This window comes from Ammospiza caudacuta, chromosome 2 (assembly GCF_027887145.1).
Source record: "Ammospiza caudacuta isolate bAmmCau1 chromosome 2, bAmmCau1.pri, whole genome shotgun sequence".
NCBI lineage: Eukaryota > Metazoa > Chordata > Aves > Passeriformes > Passerellidae > Ammospiza > Ammospiza caudacuta.
The window spans coordinates 99,574,981-99,596,241 of record NC_080594.1 but is presented as its reverse complement, the minus strand read 5'-3'; the positions used below and the strand labels follow the sequence as shown (position 1 = coordinate 99,596,241).

The 21,261-nt window shown below is 36.3% G+C and overlaps 1 protein-coding gene across 4 annotated transcripts in view; it reads right to left on the bottom strand.

Annotated features, from left to right (window-relative positions):
- Positions 1–21,261, bottom strand: part of STS (steroid sulfatase) — a 106,458-nt gene that overhangs the window by 37,552 nt on the left and 47,645 nt on the right. For all 4 annotated transcript variants that reach the window (XM_058825052.1, XM_058825051.1, XM_058825049.1 and 1 more), the window contains one exon: positions 2,597–2,734. In XM_058825052.1, coding sequence (XP_058681035.1) covers positions 2,597–2,734 — 138 coding nt within the window. The remainder of the gene's footprint in view (positions 1–2,596; positions 2,735–21,261) is intronic.

Below are 21,261 nucleotides of genomic sequence, written 5' to 3'. Positions count from 1 at the left end.
AGGAATACTGCAGAAATAAACCAGACTGTGTATGACAGCAATTGGTTAGCTCTGGTTTCTAACTATCCAGATTTATGGTGGACTGTTCTGTAGTTAGGATCCAGAGTAATAAAACCTTCAAACAGCAATTTCCCCTTTTTGCATTGCATTTTGCAGCACTAGCTTAACTATCCAAACCCCTCTTAAATTTTATTATTGTGCTTATTTGGCTAGGTATCAAGAGAAATTAGTGAGTTAGAATTGCGGAGTTTGCTTAAGAGCTTTGATTTCAGGGCAGAACCAATTATTGCTGAGTATATTGCTCCAGCTCTGACGAGAGGGTTAAGTGCCTTGATTCATGTTTGCATTCATGCAGCACTCAGAGACAAAAAGATAAGTAGTGGAGATTGACTAGCTGAGACAGGGAGGGAGAAAGGATGTGTGTGTTTCACAGGTTTTTAAACTACACACCAAAGAAAGGAAATTCTTGGTGTGTTGACACACAAGCACAAGCAGTATCAAGATTGTCCTGCTTTTTTAGGCACATTGCTAGTCTTGGGGCTTCACAGGTCTGTTTCTCATTAACTCTGACAAATATGTACAGATGCTTTTCACCACACGACTTTTAATATGAACAAATTCCTATGTATGAAAATTGCTAGTTATGCAATTAACTGATAATTTTTACCTCAGTCCTTTTGAAAATGATGCATAATATACATGTTAAATTAAGGACTGATTTTGAGATGGAGTAAGTGGAATGTAAAGCAGAATTAATTGTATTTTAAAATATTAGAAGTATATTCAACTAATTGCATGGGTCTTTTAATTTCTTTTTATTTTATTAAGAATGTTTCTCATCAAATAAGAATTTTTTCTTACATTGTGATTATTTTCTAACCCATTTGTCAGCACAGCAGAGGTGTTAATTGCAAACTACAAAACTTTTTCCTTTTTTTTTATAAGCCCCATTACTACTCAACTAAACCTATCAATCAGACTTTTTTCTTAATACAGGTAAGATATATTTCAAGTTTTTCTCTGCACTGTAAATATGAATACAAAATTGTGCAAGGCTTGAGAGAAAGACTCCATTTAATCAAAGTTCTTCAAGAAGACATATTCCCAAGTGTATTTTTTCCTTCCTTATAATTTATCCTGTACCTTATGTCTGGCACTCTAGAAGGCAAATATTTTTTAGAGCTTCTAAAACACCTCAGGCTGAGCCTACGGCTACAGATATGTAACCATATGGTTCCTTAATTACTTAAATCACTATGCAAGGTCTATCTGCTAACATTCAAGATACATTTCACTCTGGTGTTAGCCCACGGGGACCCATCTGATAGACATCATCCCTTTGGCATTCCTTGTTTTTCTTGTGTACCATTTTCTTTGAAGCTCTCTTAAAATGTAAGGATCATTTCTCAGATAGATACCTACTGACTAAAAACTGTGGGGTCCTCCTGCTTGAAAACCTTCCTTTATATGCCTGAATTTTTTCCTTTTTGAAGTTTTGCAGTTGATATAAATCCGGCAAGAGTGGAAGATTGTGTTACCTTTCAAAGGGACTTTGATAGGGTTGGAGAAATGGGCCAAAAGGAACCCCATTAAGTTCAGCAAATGAAATACCAAGTCCTGAATCTTCACAGCAGCAACCTCTAGCAAAGCAAAGGCTGGGGAGTAACTGGCTGGAAAGCAGCTCTGCAGAGAGGGACTGGAGGGTTCTAAGGAGCAACCAGCTGAACATGAGACAGCATGTGCCCTTCTGGCAATGAAGGACAACATCACTCTGTGCTGCACCAGGAAGAACTCTTCCAGCCAGTCCTGCTCTCTGCTCAGCACTGGTGAGACGTACCTGGAGCACTGGGTCCGGGTGCAGAACTCCCCAGTACAAGGTACATGGGCATACTGGAACGAGTTTGAATGAAGGTGATGAATGATTAAGCAACTGGAGTATTCAATATATGAGGAGAGGCTGAGAGAGATGTTCATCCTGGAGAAGAAAATGCTTACCAGGATCTTATCCATTGGTAGATTACATGGATTTATATGAGTAAAGAGGACAGAGGTAGACTCTTTTTAGTGGGGAGCCAATGACAGGACAAGAGGCAATGGACACAAACTAAACCACAGAAAACTCCATTTAAACATAAGAAAAAGGTTTTTTTATGGTGAGTGTGATCAAATACTAGAGAAAGATGCCCAAGGAGGCTATGAAGTTCCATCATTTTCATAACTTATCTGGATACAATCCTGAGCAATGTGCTACAGCTGACCCTGCTCTGCAGGGGCTGGGACTGCAGACCTTGGGAGATACCTCCCAGGCTCAACTACTATGAGATTGCTGGATTTCTTTGATCTTGACCCCTGAAATATGAGTGGAAAACAAATTACACAGCCTCTACCTAGTGAAAGAATGAAAAGAAATTAATCTCTCATAAAGAAACAAGAAGACTAATTGTAATTTCATTAAAAAGAATAAAAAAAACATTCTTACTTTATTTCAAATAGATCAAAGATTTTGACCTTGGCCACATAGTACATTACAGTTTTGGTGCAAACCCAAGGAGATGCTTTTTCTTGCATTTTTCAAGAACAATCAGAGAATATTCACCTTTATATATGCCATTGTATCCTCCATGGACTTCTCCAGCACTGGAGATTTCTTCACCATGAGCCCCTTGGTCAGATGTAAAGTATACAAGAGTTTTGTCCTTCAGATTATGCTTCTCCAGCACATCCAGAACTTGCCCTAGGTGAAAAAAAAAACAAAAAAAAACAAACCCAAAAAAATAAAGAACAGCTTTAAGAACCACAGAATGAACTAGGTTGGAAGAGACCTTTGAAATCATCAAGTCCAACCTATGACCTAACCTAACACTTCCTAATAAACTAAACCATGGCACTGAGTACCATGCCCAGTCTGTTTATAAAACACGTCCAAGGATGGTGATTTCACCATCTCCCTGGCCAGACAATTCCAGTGCCCAATCATTCTTTCAGTGAAAAATTTTTTTCTGACTTCTAACCTAAACCTGCTCTGGCACAGCTTAAGACTGTGTCCTCTCGTTCCGTCAGCTGTTCCCAGGAGAAAGAGACCAACCCTCACCTGAATAAAACCACCTTTCAGGGAGTTGTAGAGAGTGATGAGGTCACTCCTCTGTCTCCTGTTTTCCAGGCTAAACATCCCCATCTCCCTCAGCAGTTCTTCACAGGGCTTGTGTTCCAAGCCCTTCATCAGCCTTGTTGCCTTCCTCTGGATGCTGGAGAATAAATGACTTTTTCATTAGCCTTGGCACATATAAATATTTGTGTCCCTTTGCCTTTTTGAGACCACTTTTCACATAAACTCTCTTATACTCAGCAATAGGCACATGCAGCATACTAGGGCACAACCACAGAGGGCTTGTAGCAATCAGGACCATGACTCAGTTGCTGCAGGGTTTCTTGAAGAACAGTATGAGAGGATTTTTGCACATCAGAGAAAAGGGCTAATCCACAGAGAGCAAGTGACTTTTGGAAGCAGTTGCTCTCAATCAAGGAAATCCCTCAGCAAGAAGATTCAAGCCACTGAGGATATTTAGTAACACTGAGGAAAGAGTCTCAGCACGCAGAGTAGATCTCGCAGTTTGGGGGTAAAGCCTTGCTGCCTAGCAACCCATAGAGGCAGCATGGCAAAAATCTCAGTGCAAGTGTTAGAGTAAGACAAAAAAAAAAAAAAAAAAAGTAAGAGAATGCATGCAGCACCTTTAAAGTATTTGTGGTTTCATTATCAAACCTAATAACTAGCCCCTTAATATCTCAACATATGGAAAAACATCAACTAAACTCAAAATATGCAAGGTAATAAACACACTTAGGTGTACACATTTAAAAGAAGCACCAACAGGCATATGTCTTGTACCTCTTAGGCACCACAGGCTCATGTTTCATTTTCACAAAGGGCTCCTCACACTACTTTGGCAATGTGGAGGGCCTTGCATTTATATAAATTGCACTGAAACCTATTTAGACTGAATTCTTTAAAGTGTGTTTCTGTATGAATGAGAGTGAAGCTTCTCTTTGTAACTTGCTCCAGTGGACTTTATACTGATTAGGAATGTAAAATTATTGGTCCTGGAAAGCGACCAAAGCTTAAGAATATAATTCTTCACATCAGCCTGACAATGAACCTGTCCTTTAGGGATCTCAGAACATATAAAGATAATTCTGTCTTCACAAGTATTTTATCTTTATTCTTTTACTTAAGCATCCAAGAATGGTCCAATTTGAATGTTAATTTTGATTTGCTAACTTGACCACTAAGAATTAATTCATCATCTGATGCCTAATTATTGTGTCAAAGAGGATGAGATAAGAACTCTGAAATACAGAACCTTCTAAATAGTTTTCAAATCACTGTTTCTGCTGCTATGCTCTTTTTCTGGATTAGGAGTAATTACCTTACTTTATTGCTACTATTTCTAGTTGCCTCTTAATGCTATATCATTTTAAAACTGTCTCTTTAAAATGGTTGACTGTCATAATTTTTCAAATGACTAGGTCAAGAATAAAGGAACATCAGCTGCTAAATTTAAGTAGGTACCTGTTGGTCTTGTTTGTAAAGTAGGAGCAAAGAAGAAATGTAAGAGTAGGAGAATTTGTTTATGTAAATTTTGAAGCCTCGTGGGAGTTGAAATTTCCCAACAGAGCTGAGAAAATCTGTTACAAAGGCTGACATTTTAAAGCTGGTGGGTTGAGGGAAAATCACGCAGATCCTTCTGACAAGCCATGCGCTTGCTGCATGAGGTGGATGGACTTAGTGCCAGAAAAGAACGAGGCAATTTCCCATTGGCTCCGGAAATGTTTGGAGAATGTACTTGTTAAGTGATTGCAATATCACTTGGAAATGCTCCAATAATGATAAAAATGTAGAGTACAAAGATAAATTAGTAAATTATATGTAGGTATTCAGCCACGTGACCTTTAGAGTTCCCTTCCAACCTACATCAAGCTATGATTTTATGATACAATGACAATAAATAGTATTGTGCAAAGAAATATCTGTGCAGTGATGTGCACAACAATATTTTTTTTACATACCTCATGTTCATGATGAAATTGAACTTTCAAATTAATCTTGTATATAAACCAAAATGAAAATAAAGAGAGAATGGCACCCAGTATATAACATGATCTCTGGTGATCAAAGACACTGGCAATCATTCAATAATGTCCACTTTGATTTCCCAAATAATTTGGGAAGACATGAGAAGCAATGAAAATTGTCTCACTATCACAAATAATTAAAGTTAAAAATTTATAATAAAATTAAATGTAAGATATTATAATGATTTTTTTAATGAGGTAGAGTAACTAATCTTTCTCTGAAAAAAATATTAAATACTGACACTCAAACATGTCCCACTTTAGAAAAAACCCAGCCATATAAAATGCATAGAAAATCTCATCCATTGTTAAATTCAATGGTAAAACTTCCATTTCCTTCAAAAGAATTTCAAAACACAGAGGATTGCATACATAAGGTTTAACTAACAAATACTAAAATGACAATTTATCTTAGCAGCAACATTTTTCAGTACAGATGGACTAACAGTGGTAATTCAGAAAAGAGTATTGCCAGAATACGGCAGTCAAAGCACACTCATAAGCATACCTTCCATTTGTATTTTGATCCTGAACACTAGCACCTACTAGAATGAAAATTGGAAATAAACAGCAAAGTGTGTGTTACCAGGATATAAGACAAATTTAAGTGTATTTGAATGATTTAACTCTCGTTAACACAAGAAAGAGTTTAAATTAAAATACCTTGCTCGAAAGTCACATTCTGAAAAATTAACTGCTGTACTGATCTGTGTGGATGGTACTAGTTATTTTTTTCTGATTTTAACAAAACATATTTGGAAAGACAACATTTCTGAATATCCAAATCAATCTAGCTGATGGAGCTCCATAATTTCTGCTGCTATTTAGCAACTAGAATTTCAGATCAAGCTACTCCTACCACTGCCATTATAGGAATGTATTCTGCAATGTAGGTGACTAACAAAGGTGTTATATCATTGGACATTTTGCTTCCATTTATATATTTTTAAGATACAAAACAGATTGAGGGCTGTGTTAAGATGTTACTTGTTTTAATTAGTACATCAGTGTTCCAAAATTTAAATGAAACCTTGTGAAATATACTGAGGAGTGCTCTCTGTATTCTACTCTCCATTCTTGCTTCAAGCTGTGCAAAATTATAAAGAATTGTTCCATTCTGAAGGTGAAAATGCCAATTTCAGTGGAGTGATAGCCATGGGAAAGAGAGAAGAGCAATTGACTCTGTTCTTAGGAAGGAAACACAGCGCCATGCCGCTTTTCAAGTTCTCCAGCACAGCCTGAATGGCAGCTGAACCAGCCTTGCTAATGATGACCGTAATTACTGAGTTTTGACTCATGTAAAGCTCCTATGTATGCATCTACAAGAAGAGATAGGGTTTCTAAAAAATGACTATTCATTTGTAAACAAGGTACAAACACTGAAAAACAATAATGTGCTTACAAATGTGTCATTGATTTGTTAAAGTTTTTAGTCAAGCAAGCATATGGACAAATGCATTTTATTCAAAAATTAGTTTACTGACATTTCAAGTCAATGGGAAATAAATATTATTTGTATTAATTCAAAATAATTTAGACTATTGCTGAAATTTTGAATAAGAAGCTAGAGGAAATAGAATACCTCTGTGTAATCTAGGTATTAGAAAAAAATAGCTTCTACTTGTGATTAAAGCTTTAAAGCAGTCTGCCAAATTCAAAGAAAAAACATGTTTCAGAAGGAGGGTTGAGGATCTGTCTCAGGAAGAGATAACTGACAGTAAAGGAAATTCCTAATAATCTAACACTATTTTCCAACTCCAGTAAACTTTCACATGCCTCTCTTGTATCCAGAAATTTACAGCAAGACTGAGACAATTATTGAACAAAGATTTCCAACAGATCAGCCTGGGAAAATAAGCCATCACATCACTGCCAAGAAGAGGCAGTTTGATTGTGTTGGGGTTTTATTGTTTTTATTTGCTGTTTAGAATTTGCTACTGCTGCTCATGTTTGGTTTTGAATAGCACCATTAGCCAGAATCACAACTTGTAGTCAGCTCCAGGCATTCACCTCTGTGAATGCAAGCCGTTGAATAAATGCATAAAATCCTAAAAATTATTGCTACATGCATAAGTATTTGGAAACCCACATTTCTCCCAGAAAATATATTGATGCCTTTCAAGTATATACCCATAGGTTTACCACATAGTAAACCTCTTGGGAACCCCTTTCTGCTATAGCAGTTTAAGGTTTTGCCACAGTTAATCATCTCTTCAGGGCTCAAAGGCTAAGATTTTCACCTTATGAAAACTTAATGTTGAGCTTCAGCATACCATCATTCACCAGCTAACAATGATTTTAATCTCTATGTTGATTTTCTGTGATGAAGAAAAATTACTTCATTTTAATTGATCTGATTACAAAATCCACTGACTAAAACCTTTGTATTAAAACAAACTTATAACTAAGATCAAGACACCCCTATTTTAATTTTAGCTTTTGTACATTTCAAGTTATAAATATGCAAATGTTCCCATAGTATGCTCAGAGCCATCCAGTTTCCTTTGATAAATATGTAAATCAGCTTGTCTCTGCAGTGGGGAAGTAATTATCACTTTCAGGCCTAGTCATAGAGTACAACACTTGAGGTAAAGATGAAAAATAATAAAACTATTGACGGCAACACAAGAAGTGGCTGCACATATGATGAACAGTACATAAACTCTGCACACAACTTGTTTAACATTCAGAGCTACAACACAACCACGACAGAGTGGAAATTGCAGAACAAAGCATTAGAATGTACTATGGCACATTATCTAGCCAGTCAACAGAACATATCTGCCTTCGAAAACAAGTGATTTCCATAAGGAGGACATCAGCATATGAACCTCAAAGGTGAGAGTGAACACTAGGAAGAACAAGTCTGACTAGACCAACTAATAGATGCATAACTAATTGCAAAAGGTATAAGGTTCTTCCTGCAGAAAGAAAGTAGAGTGCACATTCAGTACAAAGCCTTGAATCAGTACTACCACACTACTATTTCCAAAGTTACACAATGGAAACAATCCATACAACAAAATCTTCTCCAAAAGTACATAGTCTCAAATGTGCTTAGCTCCTGCTATGATAGGTTAGTGGGATCTTCAATGTCAACAGGAAATTCTGCCAAAAAGTAGCATCTGGTTCTGAAAAAATACATCTATATTAGTGTTTTAATTTGTATCAGGAATGCATATTTACAGTAAATCCAATCATGGACAGTTAACATATTTATGTTTCCATAGCAAAGCCCTCTTGGATTTTGTGACTTGGATTTCTTTCAAAGTCTAATTTCAAGGACAAATCCTGGGAATTCAACTAAGGCACTCACACTTCTAATGGGCATTCAGTCAGGAATCAAAGTAGAGCTGAAGTGGGTTTCTTGTCTCTTCTGGTGTGCTGACAGTCTTTTTTCAGCTCAGAAGACAGTTCAGACCTGCCACTGTTGGCAATTTTAAACATTTTAGGACTGATGAATCCTCCAATGGAAGTCTAGAGCAGGCCAAATCAAGCTCCAGCTGTGTATGCTGTAGATACACTGAGAGTGGGATTTACATACAGCGTACACAAAGGATGGATTTTCATATGCAGCTCACCTATCCTAAGAATTTGGCCTCAAAAATTATCAATTATTTTCAAAATGAAGTGAGGCAATTGCCCCAGATGTAACTACCTCCCACTAGAAATCAGATAAGAAGTTCTTAGGCCCAGATAGTCTGAAGAGCAACAGTTCTTTGTTACATTCCTCTAGACTCAGAGTGGGACAAGTAAATAGGCAGAAGTGCTCAGAACAGGGCAGTCTTTTAATCAGAAAACAAGGCAACTTCGGTGTGGACAGCTAAGCTATCAGTGTGAACTTGCTTTTTGTTTGGATTTGGATTGCCATGTAGCTGCAAACTTGCAAATCAGTTGTGACTGTTTATACAGTTTTATAAGTATAATGTGTCTTTCAGACCCTCAGGATAAATTTTCAGCACAGCGCAGAGCAGATTAGGTACACACACTTCTTAGCAACTTTGAATAAATCAAATAAATTTTGACTTATGCATAAGGTTTTTCCTAGAAATGAGTACCACATCTCTTATTTTTCTTATGCATATAGGTTCAAATATTTTTTTAAATATGAAATTTGGAATGATATTTTAGATATGTATAAATACATGAGCATAATGAAGTACAGAGTTAAGTGTCTGAAAACCTGTAAGTATAGCAGCAATAGAGACAAATGCAGGATGGAAAAGCTTCCTGTACTGCAGCACTAATGATGGATTATTACAGGTCAAAAAGTATAACTAATCAGTAGCTATTTCTTTATTAGTATTTAAATTAGCTAATAAATGCATTGCTTGAAATTCACTTTTAGACCTTACAGCTGTTGAACATAAGTCAATGTATTTCTAAAGTAAATCTTGATTTTTAGCCTGCTTAAAATGCTAAAATATGATAAATGGTCACACAATTTTAGGAGGGTCCATTATATTTGCATTTTGCATGACAGCTGTGATAACTTTTTGGGTAAATTTGCATCTTCATTGTGCACATATCTAAGATGCCATTTCACACATACAACTAAGATGAATAATGAAAAATACATTGTCTCATTTCCCACTTTGAGGTCTCCCATGTTTTCTTCCAAATTATGAAAGGGATTTCTTTAGGTGTGACCTTGGCAAACTGTAGTGACAGCTGAGGGGTACTATTCAATTTTGAATTAGACTGTCAGGTGAATTTAAGGCTTCGGGTATTTGACCATTCCAATATATGCTGGTTGTGATTGATTGCATAAATGGGGAATGATAAAAGAAACTCTTTCCTATGTCTTCAAAGGTTTAAACATTTACAAATATCAGACTAAGTTTTAAACTTAATATGTATCTGGTCCTACAAGCAAATGCATAATGACAACATTTTGCCAGATTAACGTATGAAGAATTATGAAGAATGTAAAGCAGGGAAAAAAAAATTTAACCCCCCATTTAAATCCTCTGCACTTTTCTAAAAACTTCAAAGCCTTTGCCAGTTGTTTATTTCATTTTTATTAAGTAAAATTCAAACTGTAAAAAACTGGCTGACCTTAGAGCATAAACATTTATCATCTTTCAGCAGCCAAATTTTTTTAATCTTTGCTGAATTTGGAAGCAGGTTTTAAAGACTTGCTATAAATTACATGCCATACAGTTAAGAGGAGTTTTATCAAGAGTAAATTATATTCATCATGAAATCTCAATAGATTTGATTTCCTGGTTTTCTGATTTTAATTGTGCAAATCTAATCTAACATGAAAGTAGGTGTGCATTAACTCACTACCAATACACATTTTTTTTCCTCCTTGACACAAGGATCACCATGCACACTTGTTAATTCACCTATTTCTCTAAATTCTGTGCCTAAGTGCTACTAGACACTCAAAGCCTACTGTGAAATCACCATCTCCAAAACAAGTTACTTGATAATGAATCTCTGTATAGACACTGTTACTACCAATAAGAAAGCAAACCTGACTATGAAAATTGTCTCAAGGGACTTTTCCACTAATGATGTAGACTCCACTCTGTCTTCTCTAGATGACATTCAGAATTTAGGAAAAAAAAAACCCAAAAAACAAATAAATACACTGAGAGCCATAAATTATGATTTGGTGCCTTTTCCCCCTGGTATATGTATGTGTGTTAAACATGACATATATATGCTGACTTCCATTCCAGAGGATCCTGTTTGAAGGGAAGGCAAATAATTTTTCAGGTCATCCTCACTGATGATAGATTACTAGCTCAAAAAGATTACTCACAATCTCATCAAATGGCACTTTGATTCCTTAATTCATCTAAGTGCTCTTGAAAAATATTCACAGCCTATTCAAAAAGAATTTTTGTTGAAGTTTCAGAGTAGTATTAAGTAGCACAGCAGATGCCTATAAGGAAGAAAATCTGCCTTTTTCTGGTCTGAGGCCTGGAAAGAAAAATATGCCATTTTTGTTTTAAATTAGTTTGGAAGTACTTAAGGACTCTGCTTAGACCAACATGTGTTTGATGCCCCTAAGACATGGTGGAGTCATGAGATCAGAGAGGGCCCTGAGACCATTAGGCTCCTTTCTTTGCCTTTTCTCTGATTTTCACTTATATAATAATAAAACAAAAATGAGTATGTTACATGTTAAATTGATAATTAATCTGAGTTTGCCAAGGTTTAACACTATGAATGCTATGTGTATCTTGTTTGTAATGAGAAGTTACAAAAATGGACCAATATATTTTTTCTGTGTGAAGGCAAGGCAGAATTCTGAAAGGGCTCTGCCTTGCATGTATGGATCACAGTGAGATGTGTTTTTTAGGATAAATCTGAAGGCTAAATGTGAAGTGAGGAAGGATCATTGACAAAAGCACCACAGATCAGCTGAAATATTTACATAAATACCTGGAAAAAATTAGTCTAACCGTAATTAGACTATTTGGGGAAGAGAGGAGTTATTGCCAAGGTAAAGTCTCCAAAGAACAGATGGCAAATAACCACATGAAGGCCCTAGGCAGCACATTTGTTACTTATGGAATAGCACTATTCCTATGGATAGACAGGCAGGTAGAGGGTTAGTTCCTCCCTATTAATGTATTTTTTTAAATGAACTAATAATTTCTGAACCTATAAAATCAAATTTAAGAATTTGTATATAAACAGATGTCTTTGAACAGGAAATGTTTGGAATCTTCACATTTCACATGAATAGCTCTGTAACACACTGGTGTTTCAGTACCACATGCAGAGAGAAGTACAATCCAGCAAATAGATTTCTGCTTTAGAAGGCACTGGAAAAGTATGGCTGGCTACATACAGGAACTGACTCTATTGTTACCAAGATTCAATAAGTAAATATGGTAACAGTAGGATAGAGTATTTGCATACATTTCCCAATGATAGATTTAATATACCAGTTCCTCCTATTTAAAACAGCTATTTTCAACTATTTTACCATGAATTACTAAAGTTAATACATAACCAGGGAAGTAATTAAAGGTCTCATCAAAAATCAGTTTACATTCTGAGAGGTAAATGTGATATTATTGTCTAGTATTTTTTGCCAAGAAAGTTCTCAAAGCTCTCTTTAACTAGGCCATCTATTTTTTTATGAGCAGCACCTGGGGGTTATTGCACAAGAAGACTGGCAAACAGCAGCAGTATCACACAAAAGTTGGACTGAGAAATTGAGGATATGGAGCTTGACTACTTCAGCACTAAATAGGCAAGAACATTTAGGATATGTCCTGTAGAAAGGTTTTAGGCTTTTTTTTTTTTTTTTAAGGACAACTTCCAATTTTGTGCCTCTTAAAAAAATGCTGATAAAAAAGCCATCATAGCAGCACTTAGCTCATAACACCCTGCTAAGGTGTTCAAACATTGTTCTGTAGGATGTGCTGTTTACATTGTGTCTCACTCTGTCCTGATGTTGGTTTGGAACCGGCCTTCAAAGATCATCTAGTCCAACCTGCCTGCCTTAGGAAGGGACATCTGTCACTAGATCAGGTTACTTAAAATCTGGCTTTGAACACTTCCAATGATGCAGCATTCACAACTTTTCTGGGCAACCCGTACCAGTGTCTTACTACCCTCATTGTCCAATATTTCTTTCCAATGTCCAATCTAAATCTACCATTTTGCTGTTTAAAATTTTTGTCCCTTGCCCTATCACTACAAGTACTGGTATCCAGTCTTTCTTATAATTTATTTTCCTTTAAATATTCTCCCTAGAGCTTTCTCTTCTCCAGGCTCTCTCTCAGCCCAGCTCTCTCAGTCTGTCTTCACTGGAGAGCTCCTCCAGCCCTCTGCTTATCTTCACCAACCTCCCCTAGGCCATTCCTGAGAGGCTCCCACCTTTCCTGTGCTGAAGACCCCAGAGCTGGATGCAGCACTCCAGGTGGGATCTAGCAAGCGCAGAGCAGTGGGGCAGACTCACCACCCTCATCCTGCTGGCCACACTGCTTTAGATGCAGCCCAGGACATGGTTGGCTTTCTGGGCTGCAAATTCACACTGTTGGCTCAGTGTCCAATTTTTAATCTGCCAAATGGAAAGGATAAATTATGTATTTGAATTATAAGTAAATTTTTAAAAAAGTATTAATTTATTACTTGCTTAATGTATACTCTGTGATTTTGTGATGTCAAAATCAACTGAACTCTGGATTAGAAGCACTTTGCTATTGTTTACACAGCGATATACTATACATTGAAATAATCTATATTTGCTATACTTTTCCCATTAGTACAACTAGGATCTTCCTGGACTTTACTATAAATAATGTGGCATCGTGAACTATTAACTTCTTTCAAACATCTGGCATAAGTTAGCTTAGGATTCACAGGAAGACAAAGTTTGTACTGCTTTTTTTGGCCTAGGCCACTCTTTTCTTTAGGATTTAAATGAGGTTACATTTGTATTATTTCTTGTTTCCTGCTTTGTTTTTCAATGCAAGTCTGACTAAGAAATGAAAGTTTGATTTCTAACCCACAACTATCTCAACCACTGAGATACAAGAGCCTAAAAACCCAAAATCCTTTACCTTCACAACAGTAAAATGGCAACAGTATTGTAAAACCATGTAAACTGAAGGACCTAAGTTAGTTACATTTAATTGTAGGTAATGTAATAGTGACATTACAGACGAGTCCATCCAGTAGTTTTCTAAAAGGACACTTGTTGAAAAAGGAAGATTCCTCTCTTCTTCTCCTCTTTCTCCTTCTTTCTATTTTCTCTGGAAGCTGGTTGGGAAAAAAGGAGGTAAGGGAGAGAAGAATGCTCTGCCTCCCCTCTCGTGGAATCATAAGGCTGCAAGATCCACGAAAGCTGTAGAATATAACTTCATGCTGGTCTAAGGCAAGAATTTTATTATCATGGAGTCTTTTTTTGCTCATCCCAAGTAAGCAACTGAGCCCTTAGGGGTCAGGTGTTCCTTTGGATATTGAGCTTACTACTGTAATACAAAATCAGTTCAGTGTTCTCAGGGCTACTGAAATATGCTCTTCATAAGGAAATGTTATAAAGAAAGTTTCATGGGTAGGGAGAGAGAATGATTTAAAAATAGAAGTGTGTATACAGAGTCAAAAGAAAGCAAAAACAAAAAGAAAACATTCAAAATAGTAAAAAATAACCTGAGTACACTATGAAACACACAACCCTCACCCCACAAACATCAGTATTAAAAAAGAATGATAGAAAAGAAAAAATAAAGGTTTAGTTTCAGTTTTTATTAAACAGCATCCTAAATTGAAATAAAAATGCCTTTTTGCAATCAAGAGGCGAGGGGAAAAGCTCCAGAGCGAAATTACCATTTTACCAGACTGCCTTTCACTAGTCACTGCATCACTACTCTACTGCTTTTCCTAGCCCTAAAAAATTCATTATTTATCTCATTATTATATTTTGTTATTATATAGAAAGCAATGAAAAGCTTTCTTTAATGCAATATAAGCAAGTATTTTTATAAAAATAATGATCTTTAGCAGTATTACCACCCAGCCTATTATATAGTGTGGTTGTTTTAGCAGTCAAATGTACCATTGAAAGATTATCAGCCAGAGTCAATAAAAGGCCAGTTCTATAAACCTCATCAATAAGAGCTTATTACCACCTGGAATTTGAGCCTTGTTATTCAATAGTATGAAATTCTGCAGGAAAATTCACTAATTGGAACCAATCTGTTGATGAAGAATACAGAATGAATATTATCATAAGCTTTATTGTATGATTACTGCTTTCACTCAGAATTAGATCACCTTTTTTTAAGCAGAACAGTGTCAAAAAAAATTAAAATACATTTCCAAAGAAGCATGAAAATGTTTCATATCTGTCTCCAAAAGAACTTTGTGGATTATTTTAAAAGAATCTCTAGTTTTCTCAATATCATCACTGAAACTGAAATGCACATGATCAGTTTTAGGGTTTTTTCTACAGCTAATTGATATGCAGCCAGCTATGAAAAAATAGTAAAAGGCTGGAAGACATTCCCTGAGTCATCACAGAAACTGTTCATATTATTATAGTTCATATATAGAAAAAGATATTTAATTATCTTTAAAAAGCACTATTTAGTCCCCAGGACCAGAAGAAGACATGAGTTCCTGCGTCCAGGTGCACATTCTAACCATTTCCAGCATCCAACATGGATCAAGACCGTCAAAACAATGACTTTTCCCCTTCCCAAATCACATGCCAGCTGAATTAAAGTCCTAATCCTTTACTAAAGATCAGATCTGGATTAGTGGGTAACTAGCAACAAAGTTATATCTCAGGAGTTAAAACTGAACATCATCTCTGTGTCTCAGTTTTTCTTCTGGGAAACAGATTAATGAGATTCCCCTGTCTTACAAAGGCTTTGTGAAAATGCTTATTTGCAAATCTGTTATACACTGTAGCAAAGTACTGACACAGAAGAGATGAGACATGTCAAAGTATCTGTCTTCAAAACAGAACTTCAATAGCACGTGTTAAATAAAACATGAGAACTCATATTTAACAATGAGGAATATACCTACTGTTGAGAAACTGCTCATTAAGAAGGCACTCTGATAAGGAGATAGGAGTCCAATGGGAAAAGAAATGACATGTAAACATATGTTAGAAAACTGTACCATAAGACAAGCATAGGAAGAATGATCTTTTTCTATCTTTGAGTACTTGATTTCATAGTCTTACATTTGTGCCTTCTGCATGTTTGTATGCATTTATCGGCTGTATCATCTATGGTAAGGCACTGGGTAATCCACTACAAAACTATCTGAAGGTACAAGGAAGAGGTGTGGATTAGACGGTTTTAACACACAGATTAAAAAAAAATCCTTGACATTTTCAGTCTCTTTGTTCCTTAGTTTCATGTCAAGGCTTCTTTCACAGACATGCAACTACCACCAGCAACATCCTTCTTCTCTAGCACAGTCACATTCTTTATAAAACCATGATTAAAAGCTCCATAAATACCTACACAGATATGCTTCATCTACTGAAGAAAAACATGGCAAAAGTCACGTTCCTGAGCGCTGAAGATTAAGGCTGACAACAGTAACACTTCCACCAAAGTGAGTAAAGTCTGTCATCCTGATCCCTTGCTCTGGATGACTGTTTTACTAAATTCCTGTGGAGTTTTTCTAGCACAGTGCAAATGTAATTTTTTTAAAGCTTCACAGTATCTGTGTCAAAAAAGGTTGCTATGCAAAGGCCCTCGATGAGCAAAACCTTCAACAGCTTCCTTAAAACTGTTTTTCCAGTCTGTATTTTGGAGATAATCTACAATTTGAATAAAGTTAGACCCATTTTGTTTCCTTATTGCAACCTTTATCTGAATATTCATACTCAGACCTTTGTCCATATTGACTTGAAGTCCTGCAGGTCAATTTTGGTTTAAATCTGTGTTCTTAATTGTTCTGAATTGTTCTTAATCTTGCTGTGCTCCTAATCTCACTGATAATGGTTTTGCCTACCCACCTTAAGATAGGAGCAAAATCCAACCATACCATTTATTTGTAAAATTAAACTTCAGAGGCAAAGGTGAAACAAAAGGTTGGTTGCACATTTCATTAGAGAACTTCCTATCCTCCTTAGGATTTATCACTGCTTGGAGTCATCAGGATTCTTATTTCTACTTTATCTAAAACAGGCTTTGAGCTTTCTCTTACTAATGGAAATTAGCTTGTCTAAGAGTAATGCTTATTTTCTTTCACCGATTACACCATTTTGATATAACACAATGTTAGATGTCAAGTCACTGTTTTTGCAATAAACTGAATTTTAAGAGCTTCATAATTAACAGAAAGCCTTTACATTTTTGAAAATTACATGATTACATTTTTGTAAAGAAAAATGCTCAGTGCCCTAGCACACGTAGTTCTGACAATTTAACTTCTGCAGTATCAGATGCAAATGAAACCTCTTAAGCAGCTGGCAGCAAATTTTGAACCACACAGCACTATTACCACAAACTACATTACCCTGAATTTTTCCATCATGGAGTACTAAGACATTATTTGAACATGACTGATTAAAAAGTGCTACTTTTGGCGACTTAGGATGTGCCTTGTAATCTTGTAAATAACGTGCAGAGAAGGAGCTTTGCTGTATACAAAGATGTGATATACAAAAAGAAACTATACTTAAAGAGGATTAGGTAGATCAGAAGGCTTATCAGAGTGGAAACAGGAGTCCTTCATCACCTAGTCACCTCCTAAATTTGGTCCCATTCAGTAGTGACTGAAAGTCATTGCTGCTTAGTGACATATGAAATGGGTTTGGGTTTTAGAGCAGATTGTAACTGGAATGCATCCATATCATAAAAGGCAGAACCACAACTGTTTTTAATCTGCACCCACACTGACAATTTTCCCAGATGTGACCTAAAGAGTGAATGTGCTTCAAGAGCTTAACTACTGTCTTAGCTGAAAAAACAGTCTATTAATGCTTGGATAAGAGCAGAATGGCAAGACAGGGTAGGAAAATTCTATCCTAGTCACAGAATACCTGTATTGGCTGGATACCTTCTTCCTCAGGGTGCTGGCTCAACATCTTTTATGATAAGAAATCCAGCCTAATATTAAACCTTAGAGATCTGAGATATACACCAGTATACATGCAGAAAAGCAAGGTCAAGGAATGCACTATGAGCATCAGGCATCCGTCTCCAGATTATTAATTCTATTTTTTGGTTTTGAGGCTCAGCCAACATTATGTCACATTCACAGTAGCTGGATAAGATAGGTGCTTATCTGCTGCTTCTGATCATGTGGCATCATTCTCCTTTGCTTACCTTTTTAATCAATGTTGCTCTGTTACAAATGACTACATGAGGTGAAAAACCATGATAAATTAGGCTTATCTTGGTGTGCAGGATTTTTTCTTGGAAAAAAAAAAGGATAGCTCAGTCATTTTTTTTCTTAAAGCAGTAGGAATTTGTCCCTTTTTTTCTTCTCATTTTATTAATAATGTTTATTTTGATTTTTAATACAATTCAGAATTCTCAGAAGATTTGTGATACATTTTCAGGTTGTCCCTTATAGAATAGGTTTTTAAATAAAGGTTCAAAGTATACAAACACTGCAAAGTGATTCAAAGACATGAAAATTCAAAATAACAACCACTAACAATTTTGTGTAAAAGAAGAAATATTGATTTTCTGATAAAATTTAATAATACTATGCTGTTACCAGAAGGAAGACAGTTACTGTACAGTATTTGGAAGAACATTAAAAAAGCCCACAAAACCCCCAAAAAACCCTAAACATCCAACCCCTATTAATGTAAGTTTAAGCCAGAATACCTTGAAAAAAATATTAAAATTAAATTTTAATTACTTTGTAATTAAAAATAATAAGTCAACTTTAAGAGCTTAAAGGATTGTGAGTTTAAAACAATGACTTTTAAAAGTGAAAAAAAAAAAATTCCCTTTTTTCTCTTTGCTTTTTGAATGCATTAGACTATGTTACTTTCATCAGAGCAAGAATTCCCATGAGTCTTTTGGGCATAGTTCAGTTTTCTGTCTCCTAAATATATTACATTTTCCAAAGTAACTTTTGTTTTGCATCTGAAACCATTATTTTCATTTACTTGGTGTTACATCTATTACTAAAAAGAGAGAAAGATGCCATAGGGGTCATTAAAAATAGTTTATAATAAATTGGAATGGTTTTCACTTAGACCTTTCATATACACCATTCCAGAACAGAAAAAAGATTGAAGGAAAGGATGTGATCAAGTTCACATACTTAGCATATTAACTATTTAATCATGCACAAATTCATCAGATAAAACTGTGTAAGAATTTAGTTTTCATCATCTCACAATTGGGTGGTATAGACATTAGGAACCACAGCTTAATCCTGCACATATTATTTTACTGATATAATCTCTTTTATAACACTAGGAAATCTCATTAGGGAATAAGTAAATTAGATGTTTTTCACAAAAGTCTGGTGTTGGCTTGGTGGAGTTTCTGCCCTTCGTCTTTGAAAGCGCTTTGTGAAGATATGTATTTATAGAAAATTCTTAATAATGATAGCAGTGGAATAAAAAAAAAAAATGAAAAGTGGTCTGACTTTCAGATAGTCCTCCTAGATTGTACCCCAGCTGTCCTTTCTCAGTGAAGAAAGCATGCTTTGCATCTGTCTTGCTGCATTTCAGTGCAGGCTATATGTCACCCCAGAGAGTTGTGTTGCAGAGCATTGCAAATGCTTCAACAAGTCATAAATGTTCCTCATGTGAGGTTCAATTTCTTCAGATACCTAAGGTTTAATTCCATAGTTACTTTTACTTAAAAAAAAAATATGGGATATTATTTCCTTGTAAGGAAAATCTACTCAAGATGTCATCAGCATCCTCAAAATTTGTCAATCACTCCAGTAATGGAGAATCAAAAAATGGCTTGTATTGGAAGGGACCTTCAAAGATCATACAGTCCAATCTCCCTGCCACATTACTCCAAGTCCTGTACAACCTGAACCTGAATACTGCCAGTGATGGGAGACCCACAGCTTCTTTGGGTCACTTGGTCCAGTGTCTCACTGCCCTCATCACAAACAATTACTTCTAATAGCTAACCTGAACCTGTTCTCTTTCAGTTTAAAACTGCCCCTTCTCTTCTCTACACAGTCATTGGCAACAAGTCCCTCTCCACCTTTTTTATAGGCCCTCTTTATCTACTGAAAGGCAGCAGTAACCCTGGAACCTTTCCCTCCCCAGGCTAAACAATCTCAGCTCCCCTGGTTAAAGAACCTTAGCTCTTCCAGCCTTTCTTCAGAGAAGAATTGTTTCCAGACCTCTGACCATTTCTGTGGCTTTCCTCTGGGCCTGGGTGCACTGCTCCAGGTGAGGTCACACTAGAGAAGAGCAGGGGAGGAGAGTATCATGACAGTATCTTGCTTCTCTTTGCTTCAGAGTTCCTTTGTTTCTCTACACTGACTTTCAAAGGTTGTATTTGATTTTGTTTCAAATATGATTTGATTTTAGTGAACAGATTGTTTTTTGGTTTTTTTTGTTTTCTCCAGCATCTCACAGAATCACAGAATGATTGATGTTGGAAGGGACCTCTGGAGGCTACCTTGCCCAAGCTTGCTCCTTAAACAGGGCTACTTGGAGCCCTGGACCATCTCCAGAATTCACCACCCCTATGGCAACCTCGGTTAGCATGTGATCATCCTCAGAGTAAAAAAGTTTTCCCTGATGTTCAGAGGAAACCTCACATGTTTCAATTTGTGCCCATTTCTTCACACCACTGGGCAGAAATGAGAAGAGCCTGAGCCCATTCTCTTTACACCCTTCCTTCAGGTCAATACAATACTCTCTTCTCCAGGTTGAATAGGGCTTCAGTCACAGCTCTCCCAGATTTTTCTACTAAAAATTGCTCTAGTCTTTCTTACAAACCTTTTCAGGACACTGTTCAGTGGTACTGGGAACATATTCCTATAAAAAACACACTTCCCATAAAATTCTATACAACCTTTTAAGGTATTTAAAATAAAAGTTAAATTTAAGATGGTTTGGGATCTTTCCCTTTCCCTTTCCCTTTCCCTTTCCCTTTCCCTTTCCCTTTCCCTTTCCCTTTCCCTTTCCCTTTCCCTCCCACTTTTCCCTTTTCCTTTCCTTCTAAATAAATAATATCAGATGACTTATAATATTTTCTTGTAATATTAACTTGATCCTAAGACAGGTGTCGTGGGTTGACATTATTGGGATAAAGGCTGTCAACCCACGACAGACAGGTCAAAAGACCATGGGAGAGAGGCAGTTAAGGTTTTTCAGCTTTCAGGACATTCATATAACAAAGACATCCAGACAAGGCCCTCACTTTACAGTTACCTAGTATGTGACAGACCACAATTTCTGAGACTTTTTTACATTTAAACCTTTCAGCTGGGATTGACCTACAAAGGAAGAAGACCTGAGACGTAGTTCTGCTGCTGCTAACATAATAATAACCAGCCATTTGCAAAAGTGGTGTTGGATTAGTGTCTTCACACAGCTTGCAAGTCTACAGGGGGCTCCAAAACTCTTTGCAGGGATCTGTTTTGGATTAAATTAGTGTAATGCAATTTACATCAAAAACAATTTCTGAGCATACCCATTTTTCTTCCTATACTCAATCAGGAATGAAGGAATGAAAGAAGGGAATACAGGAA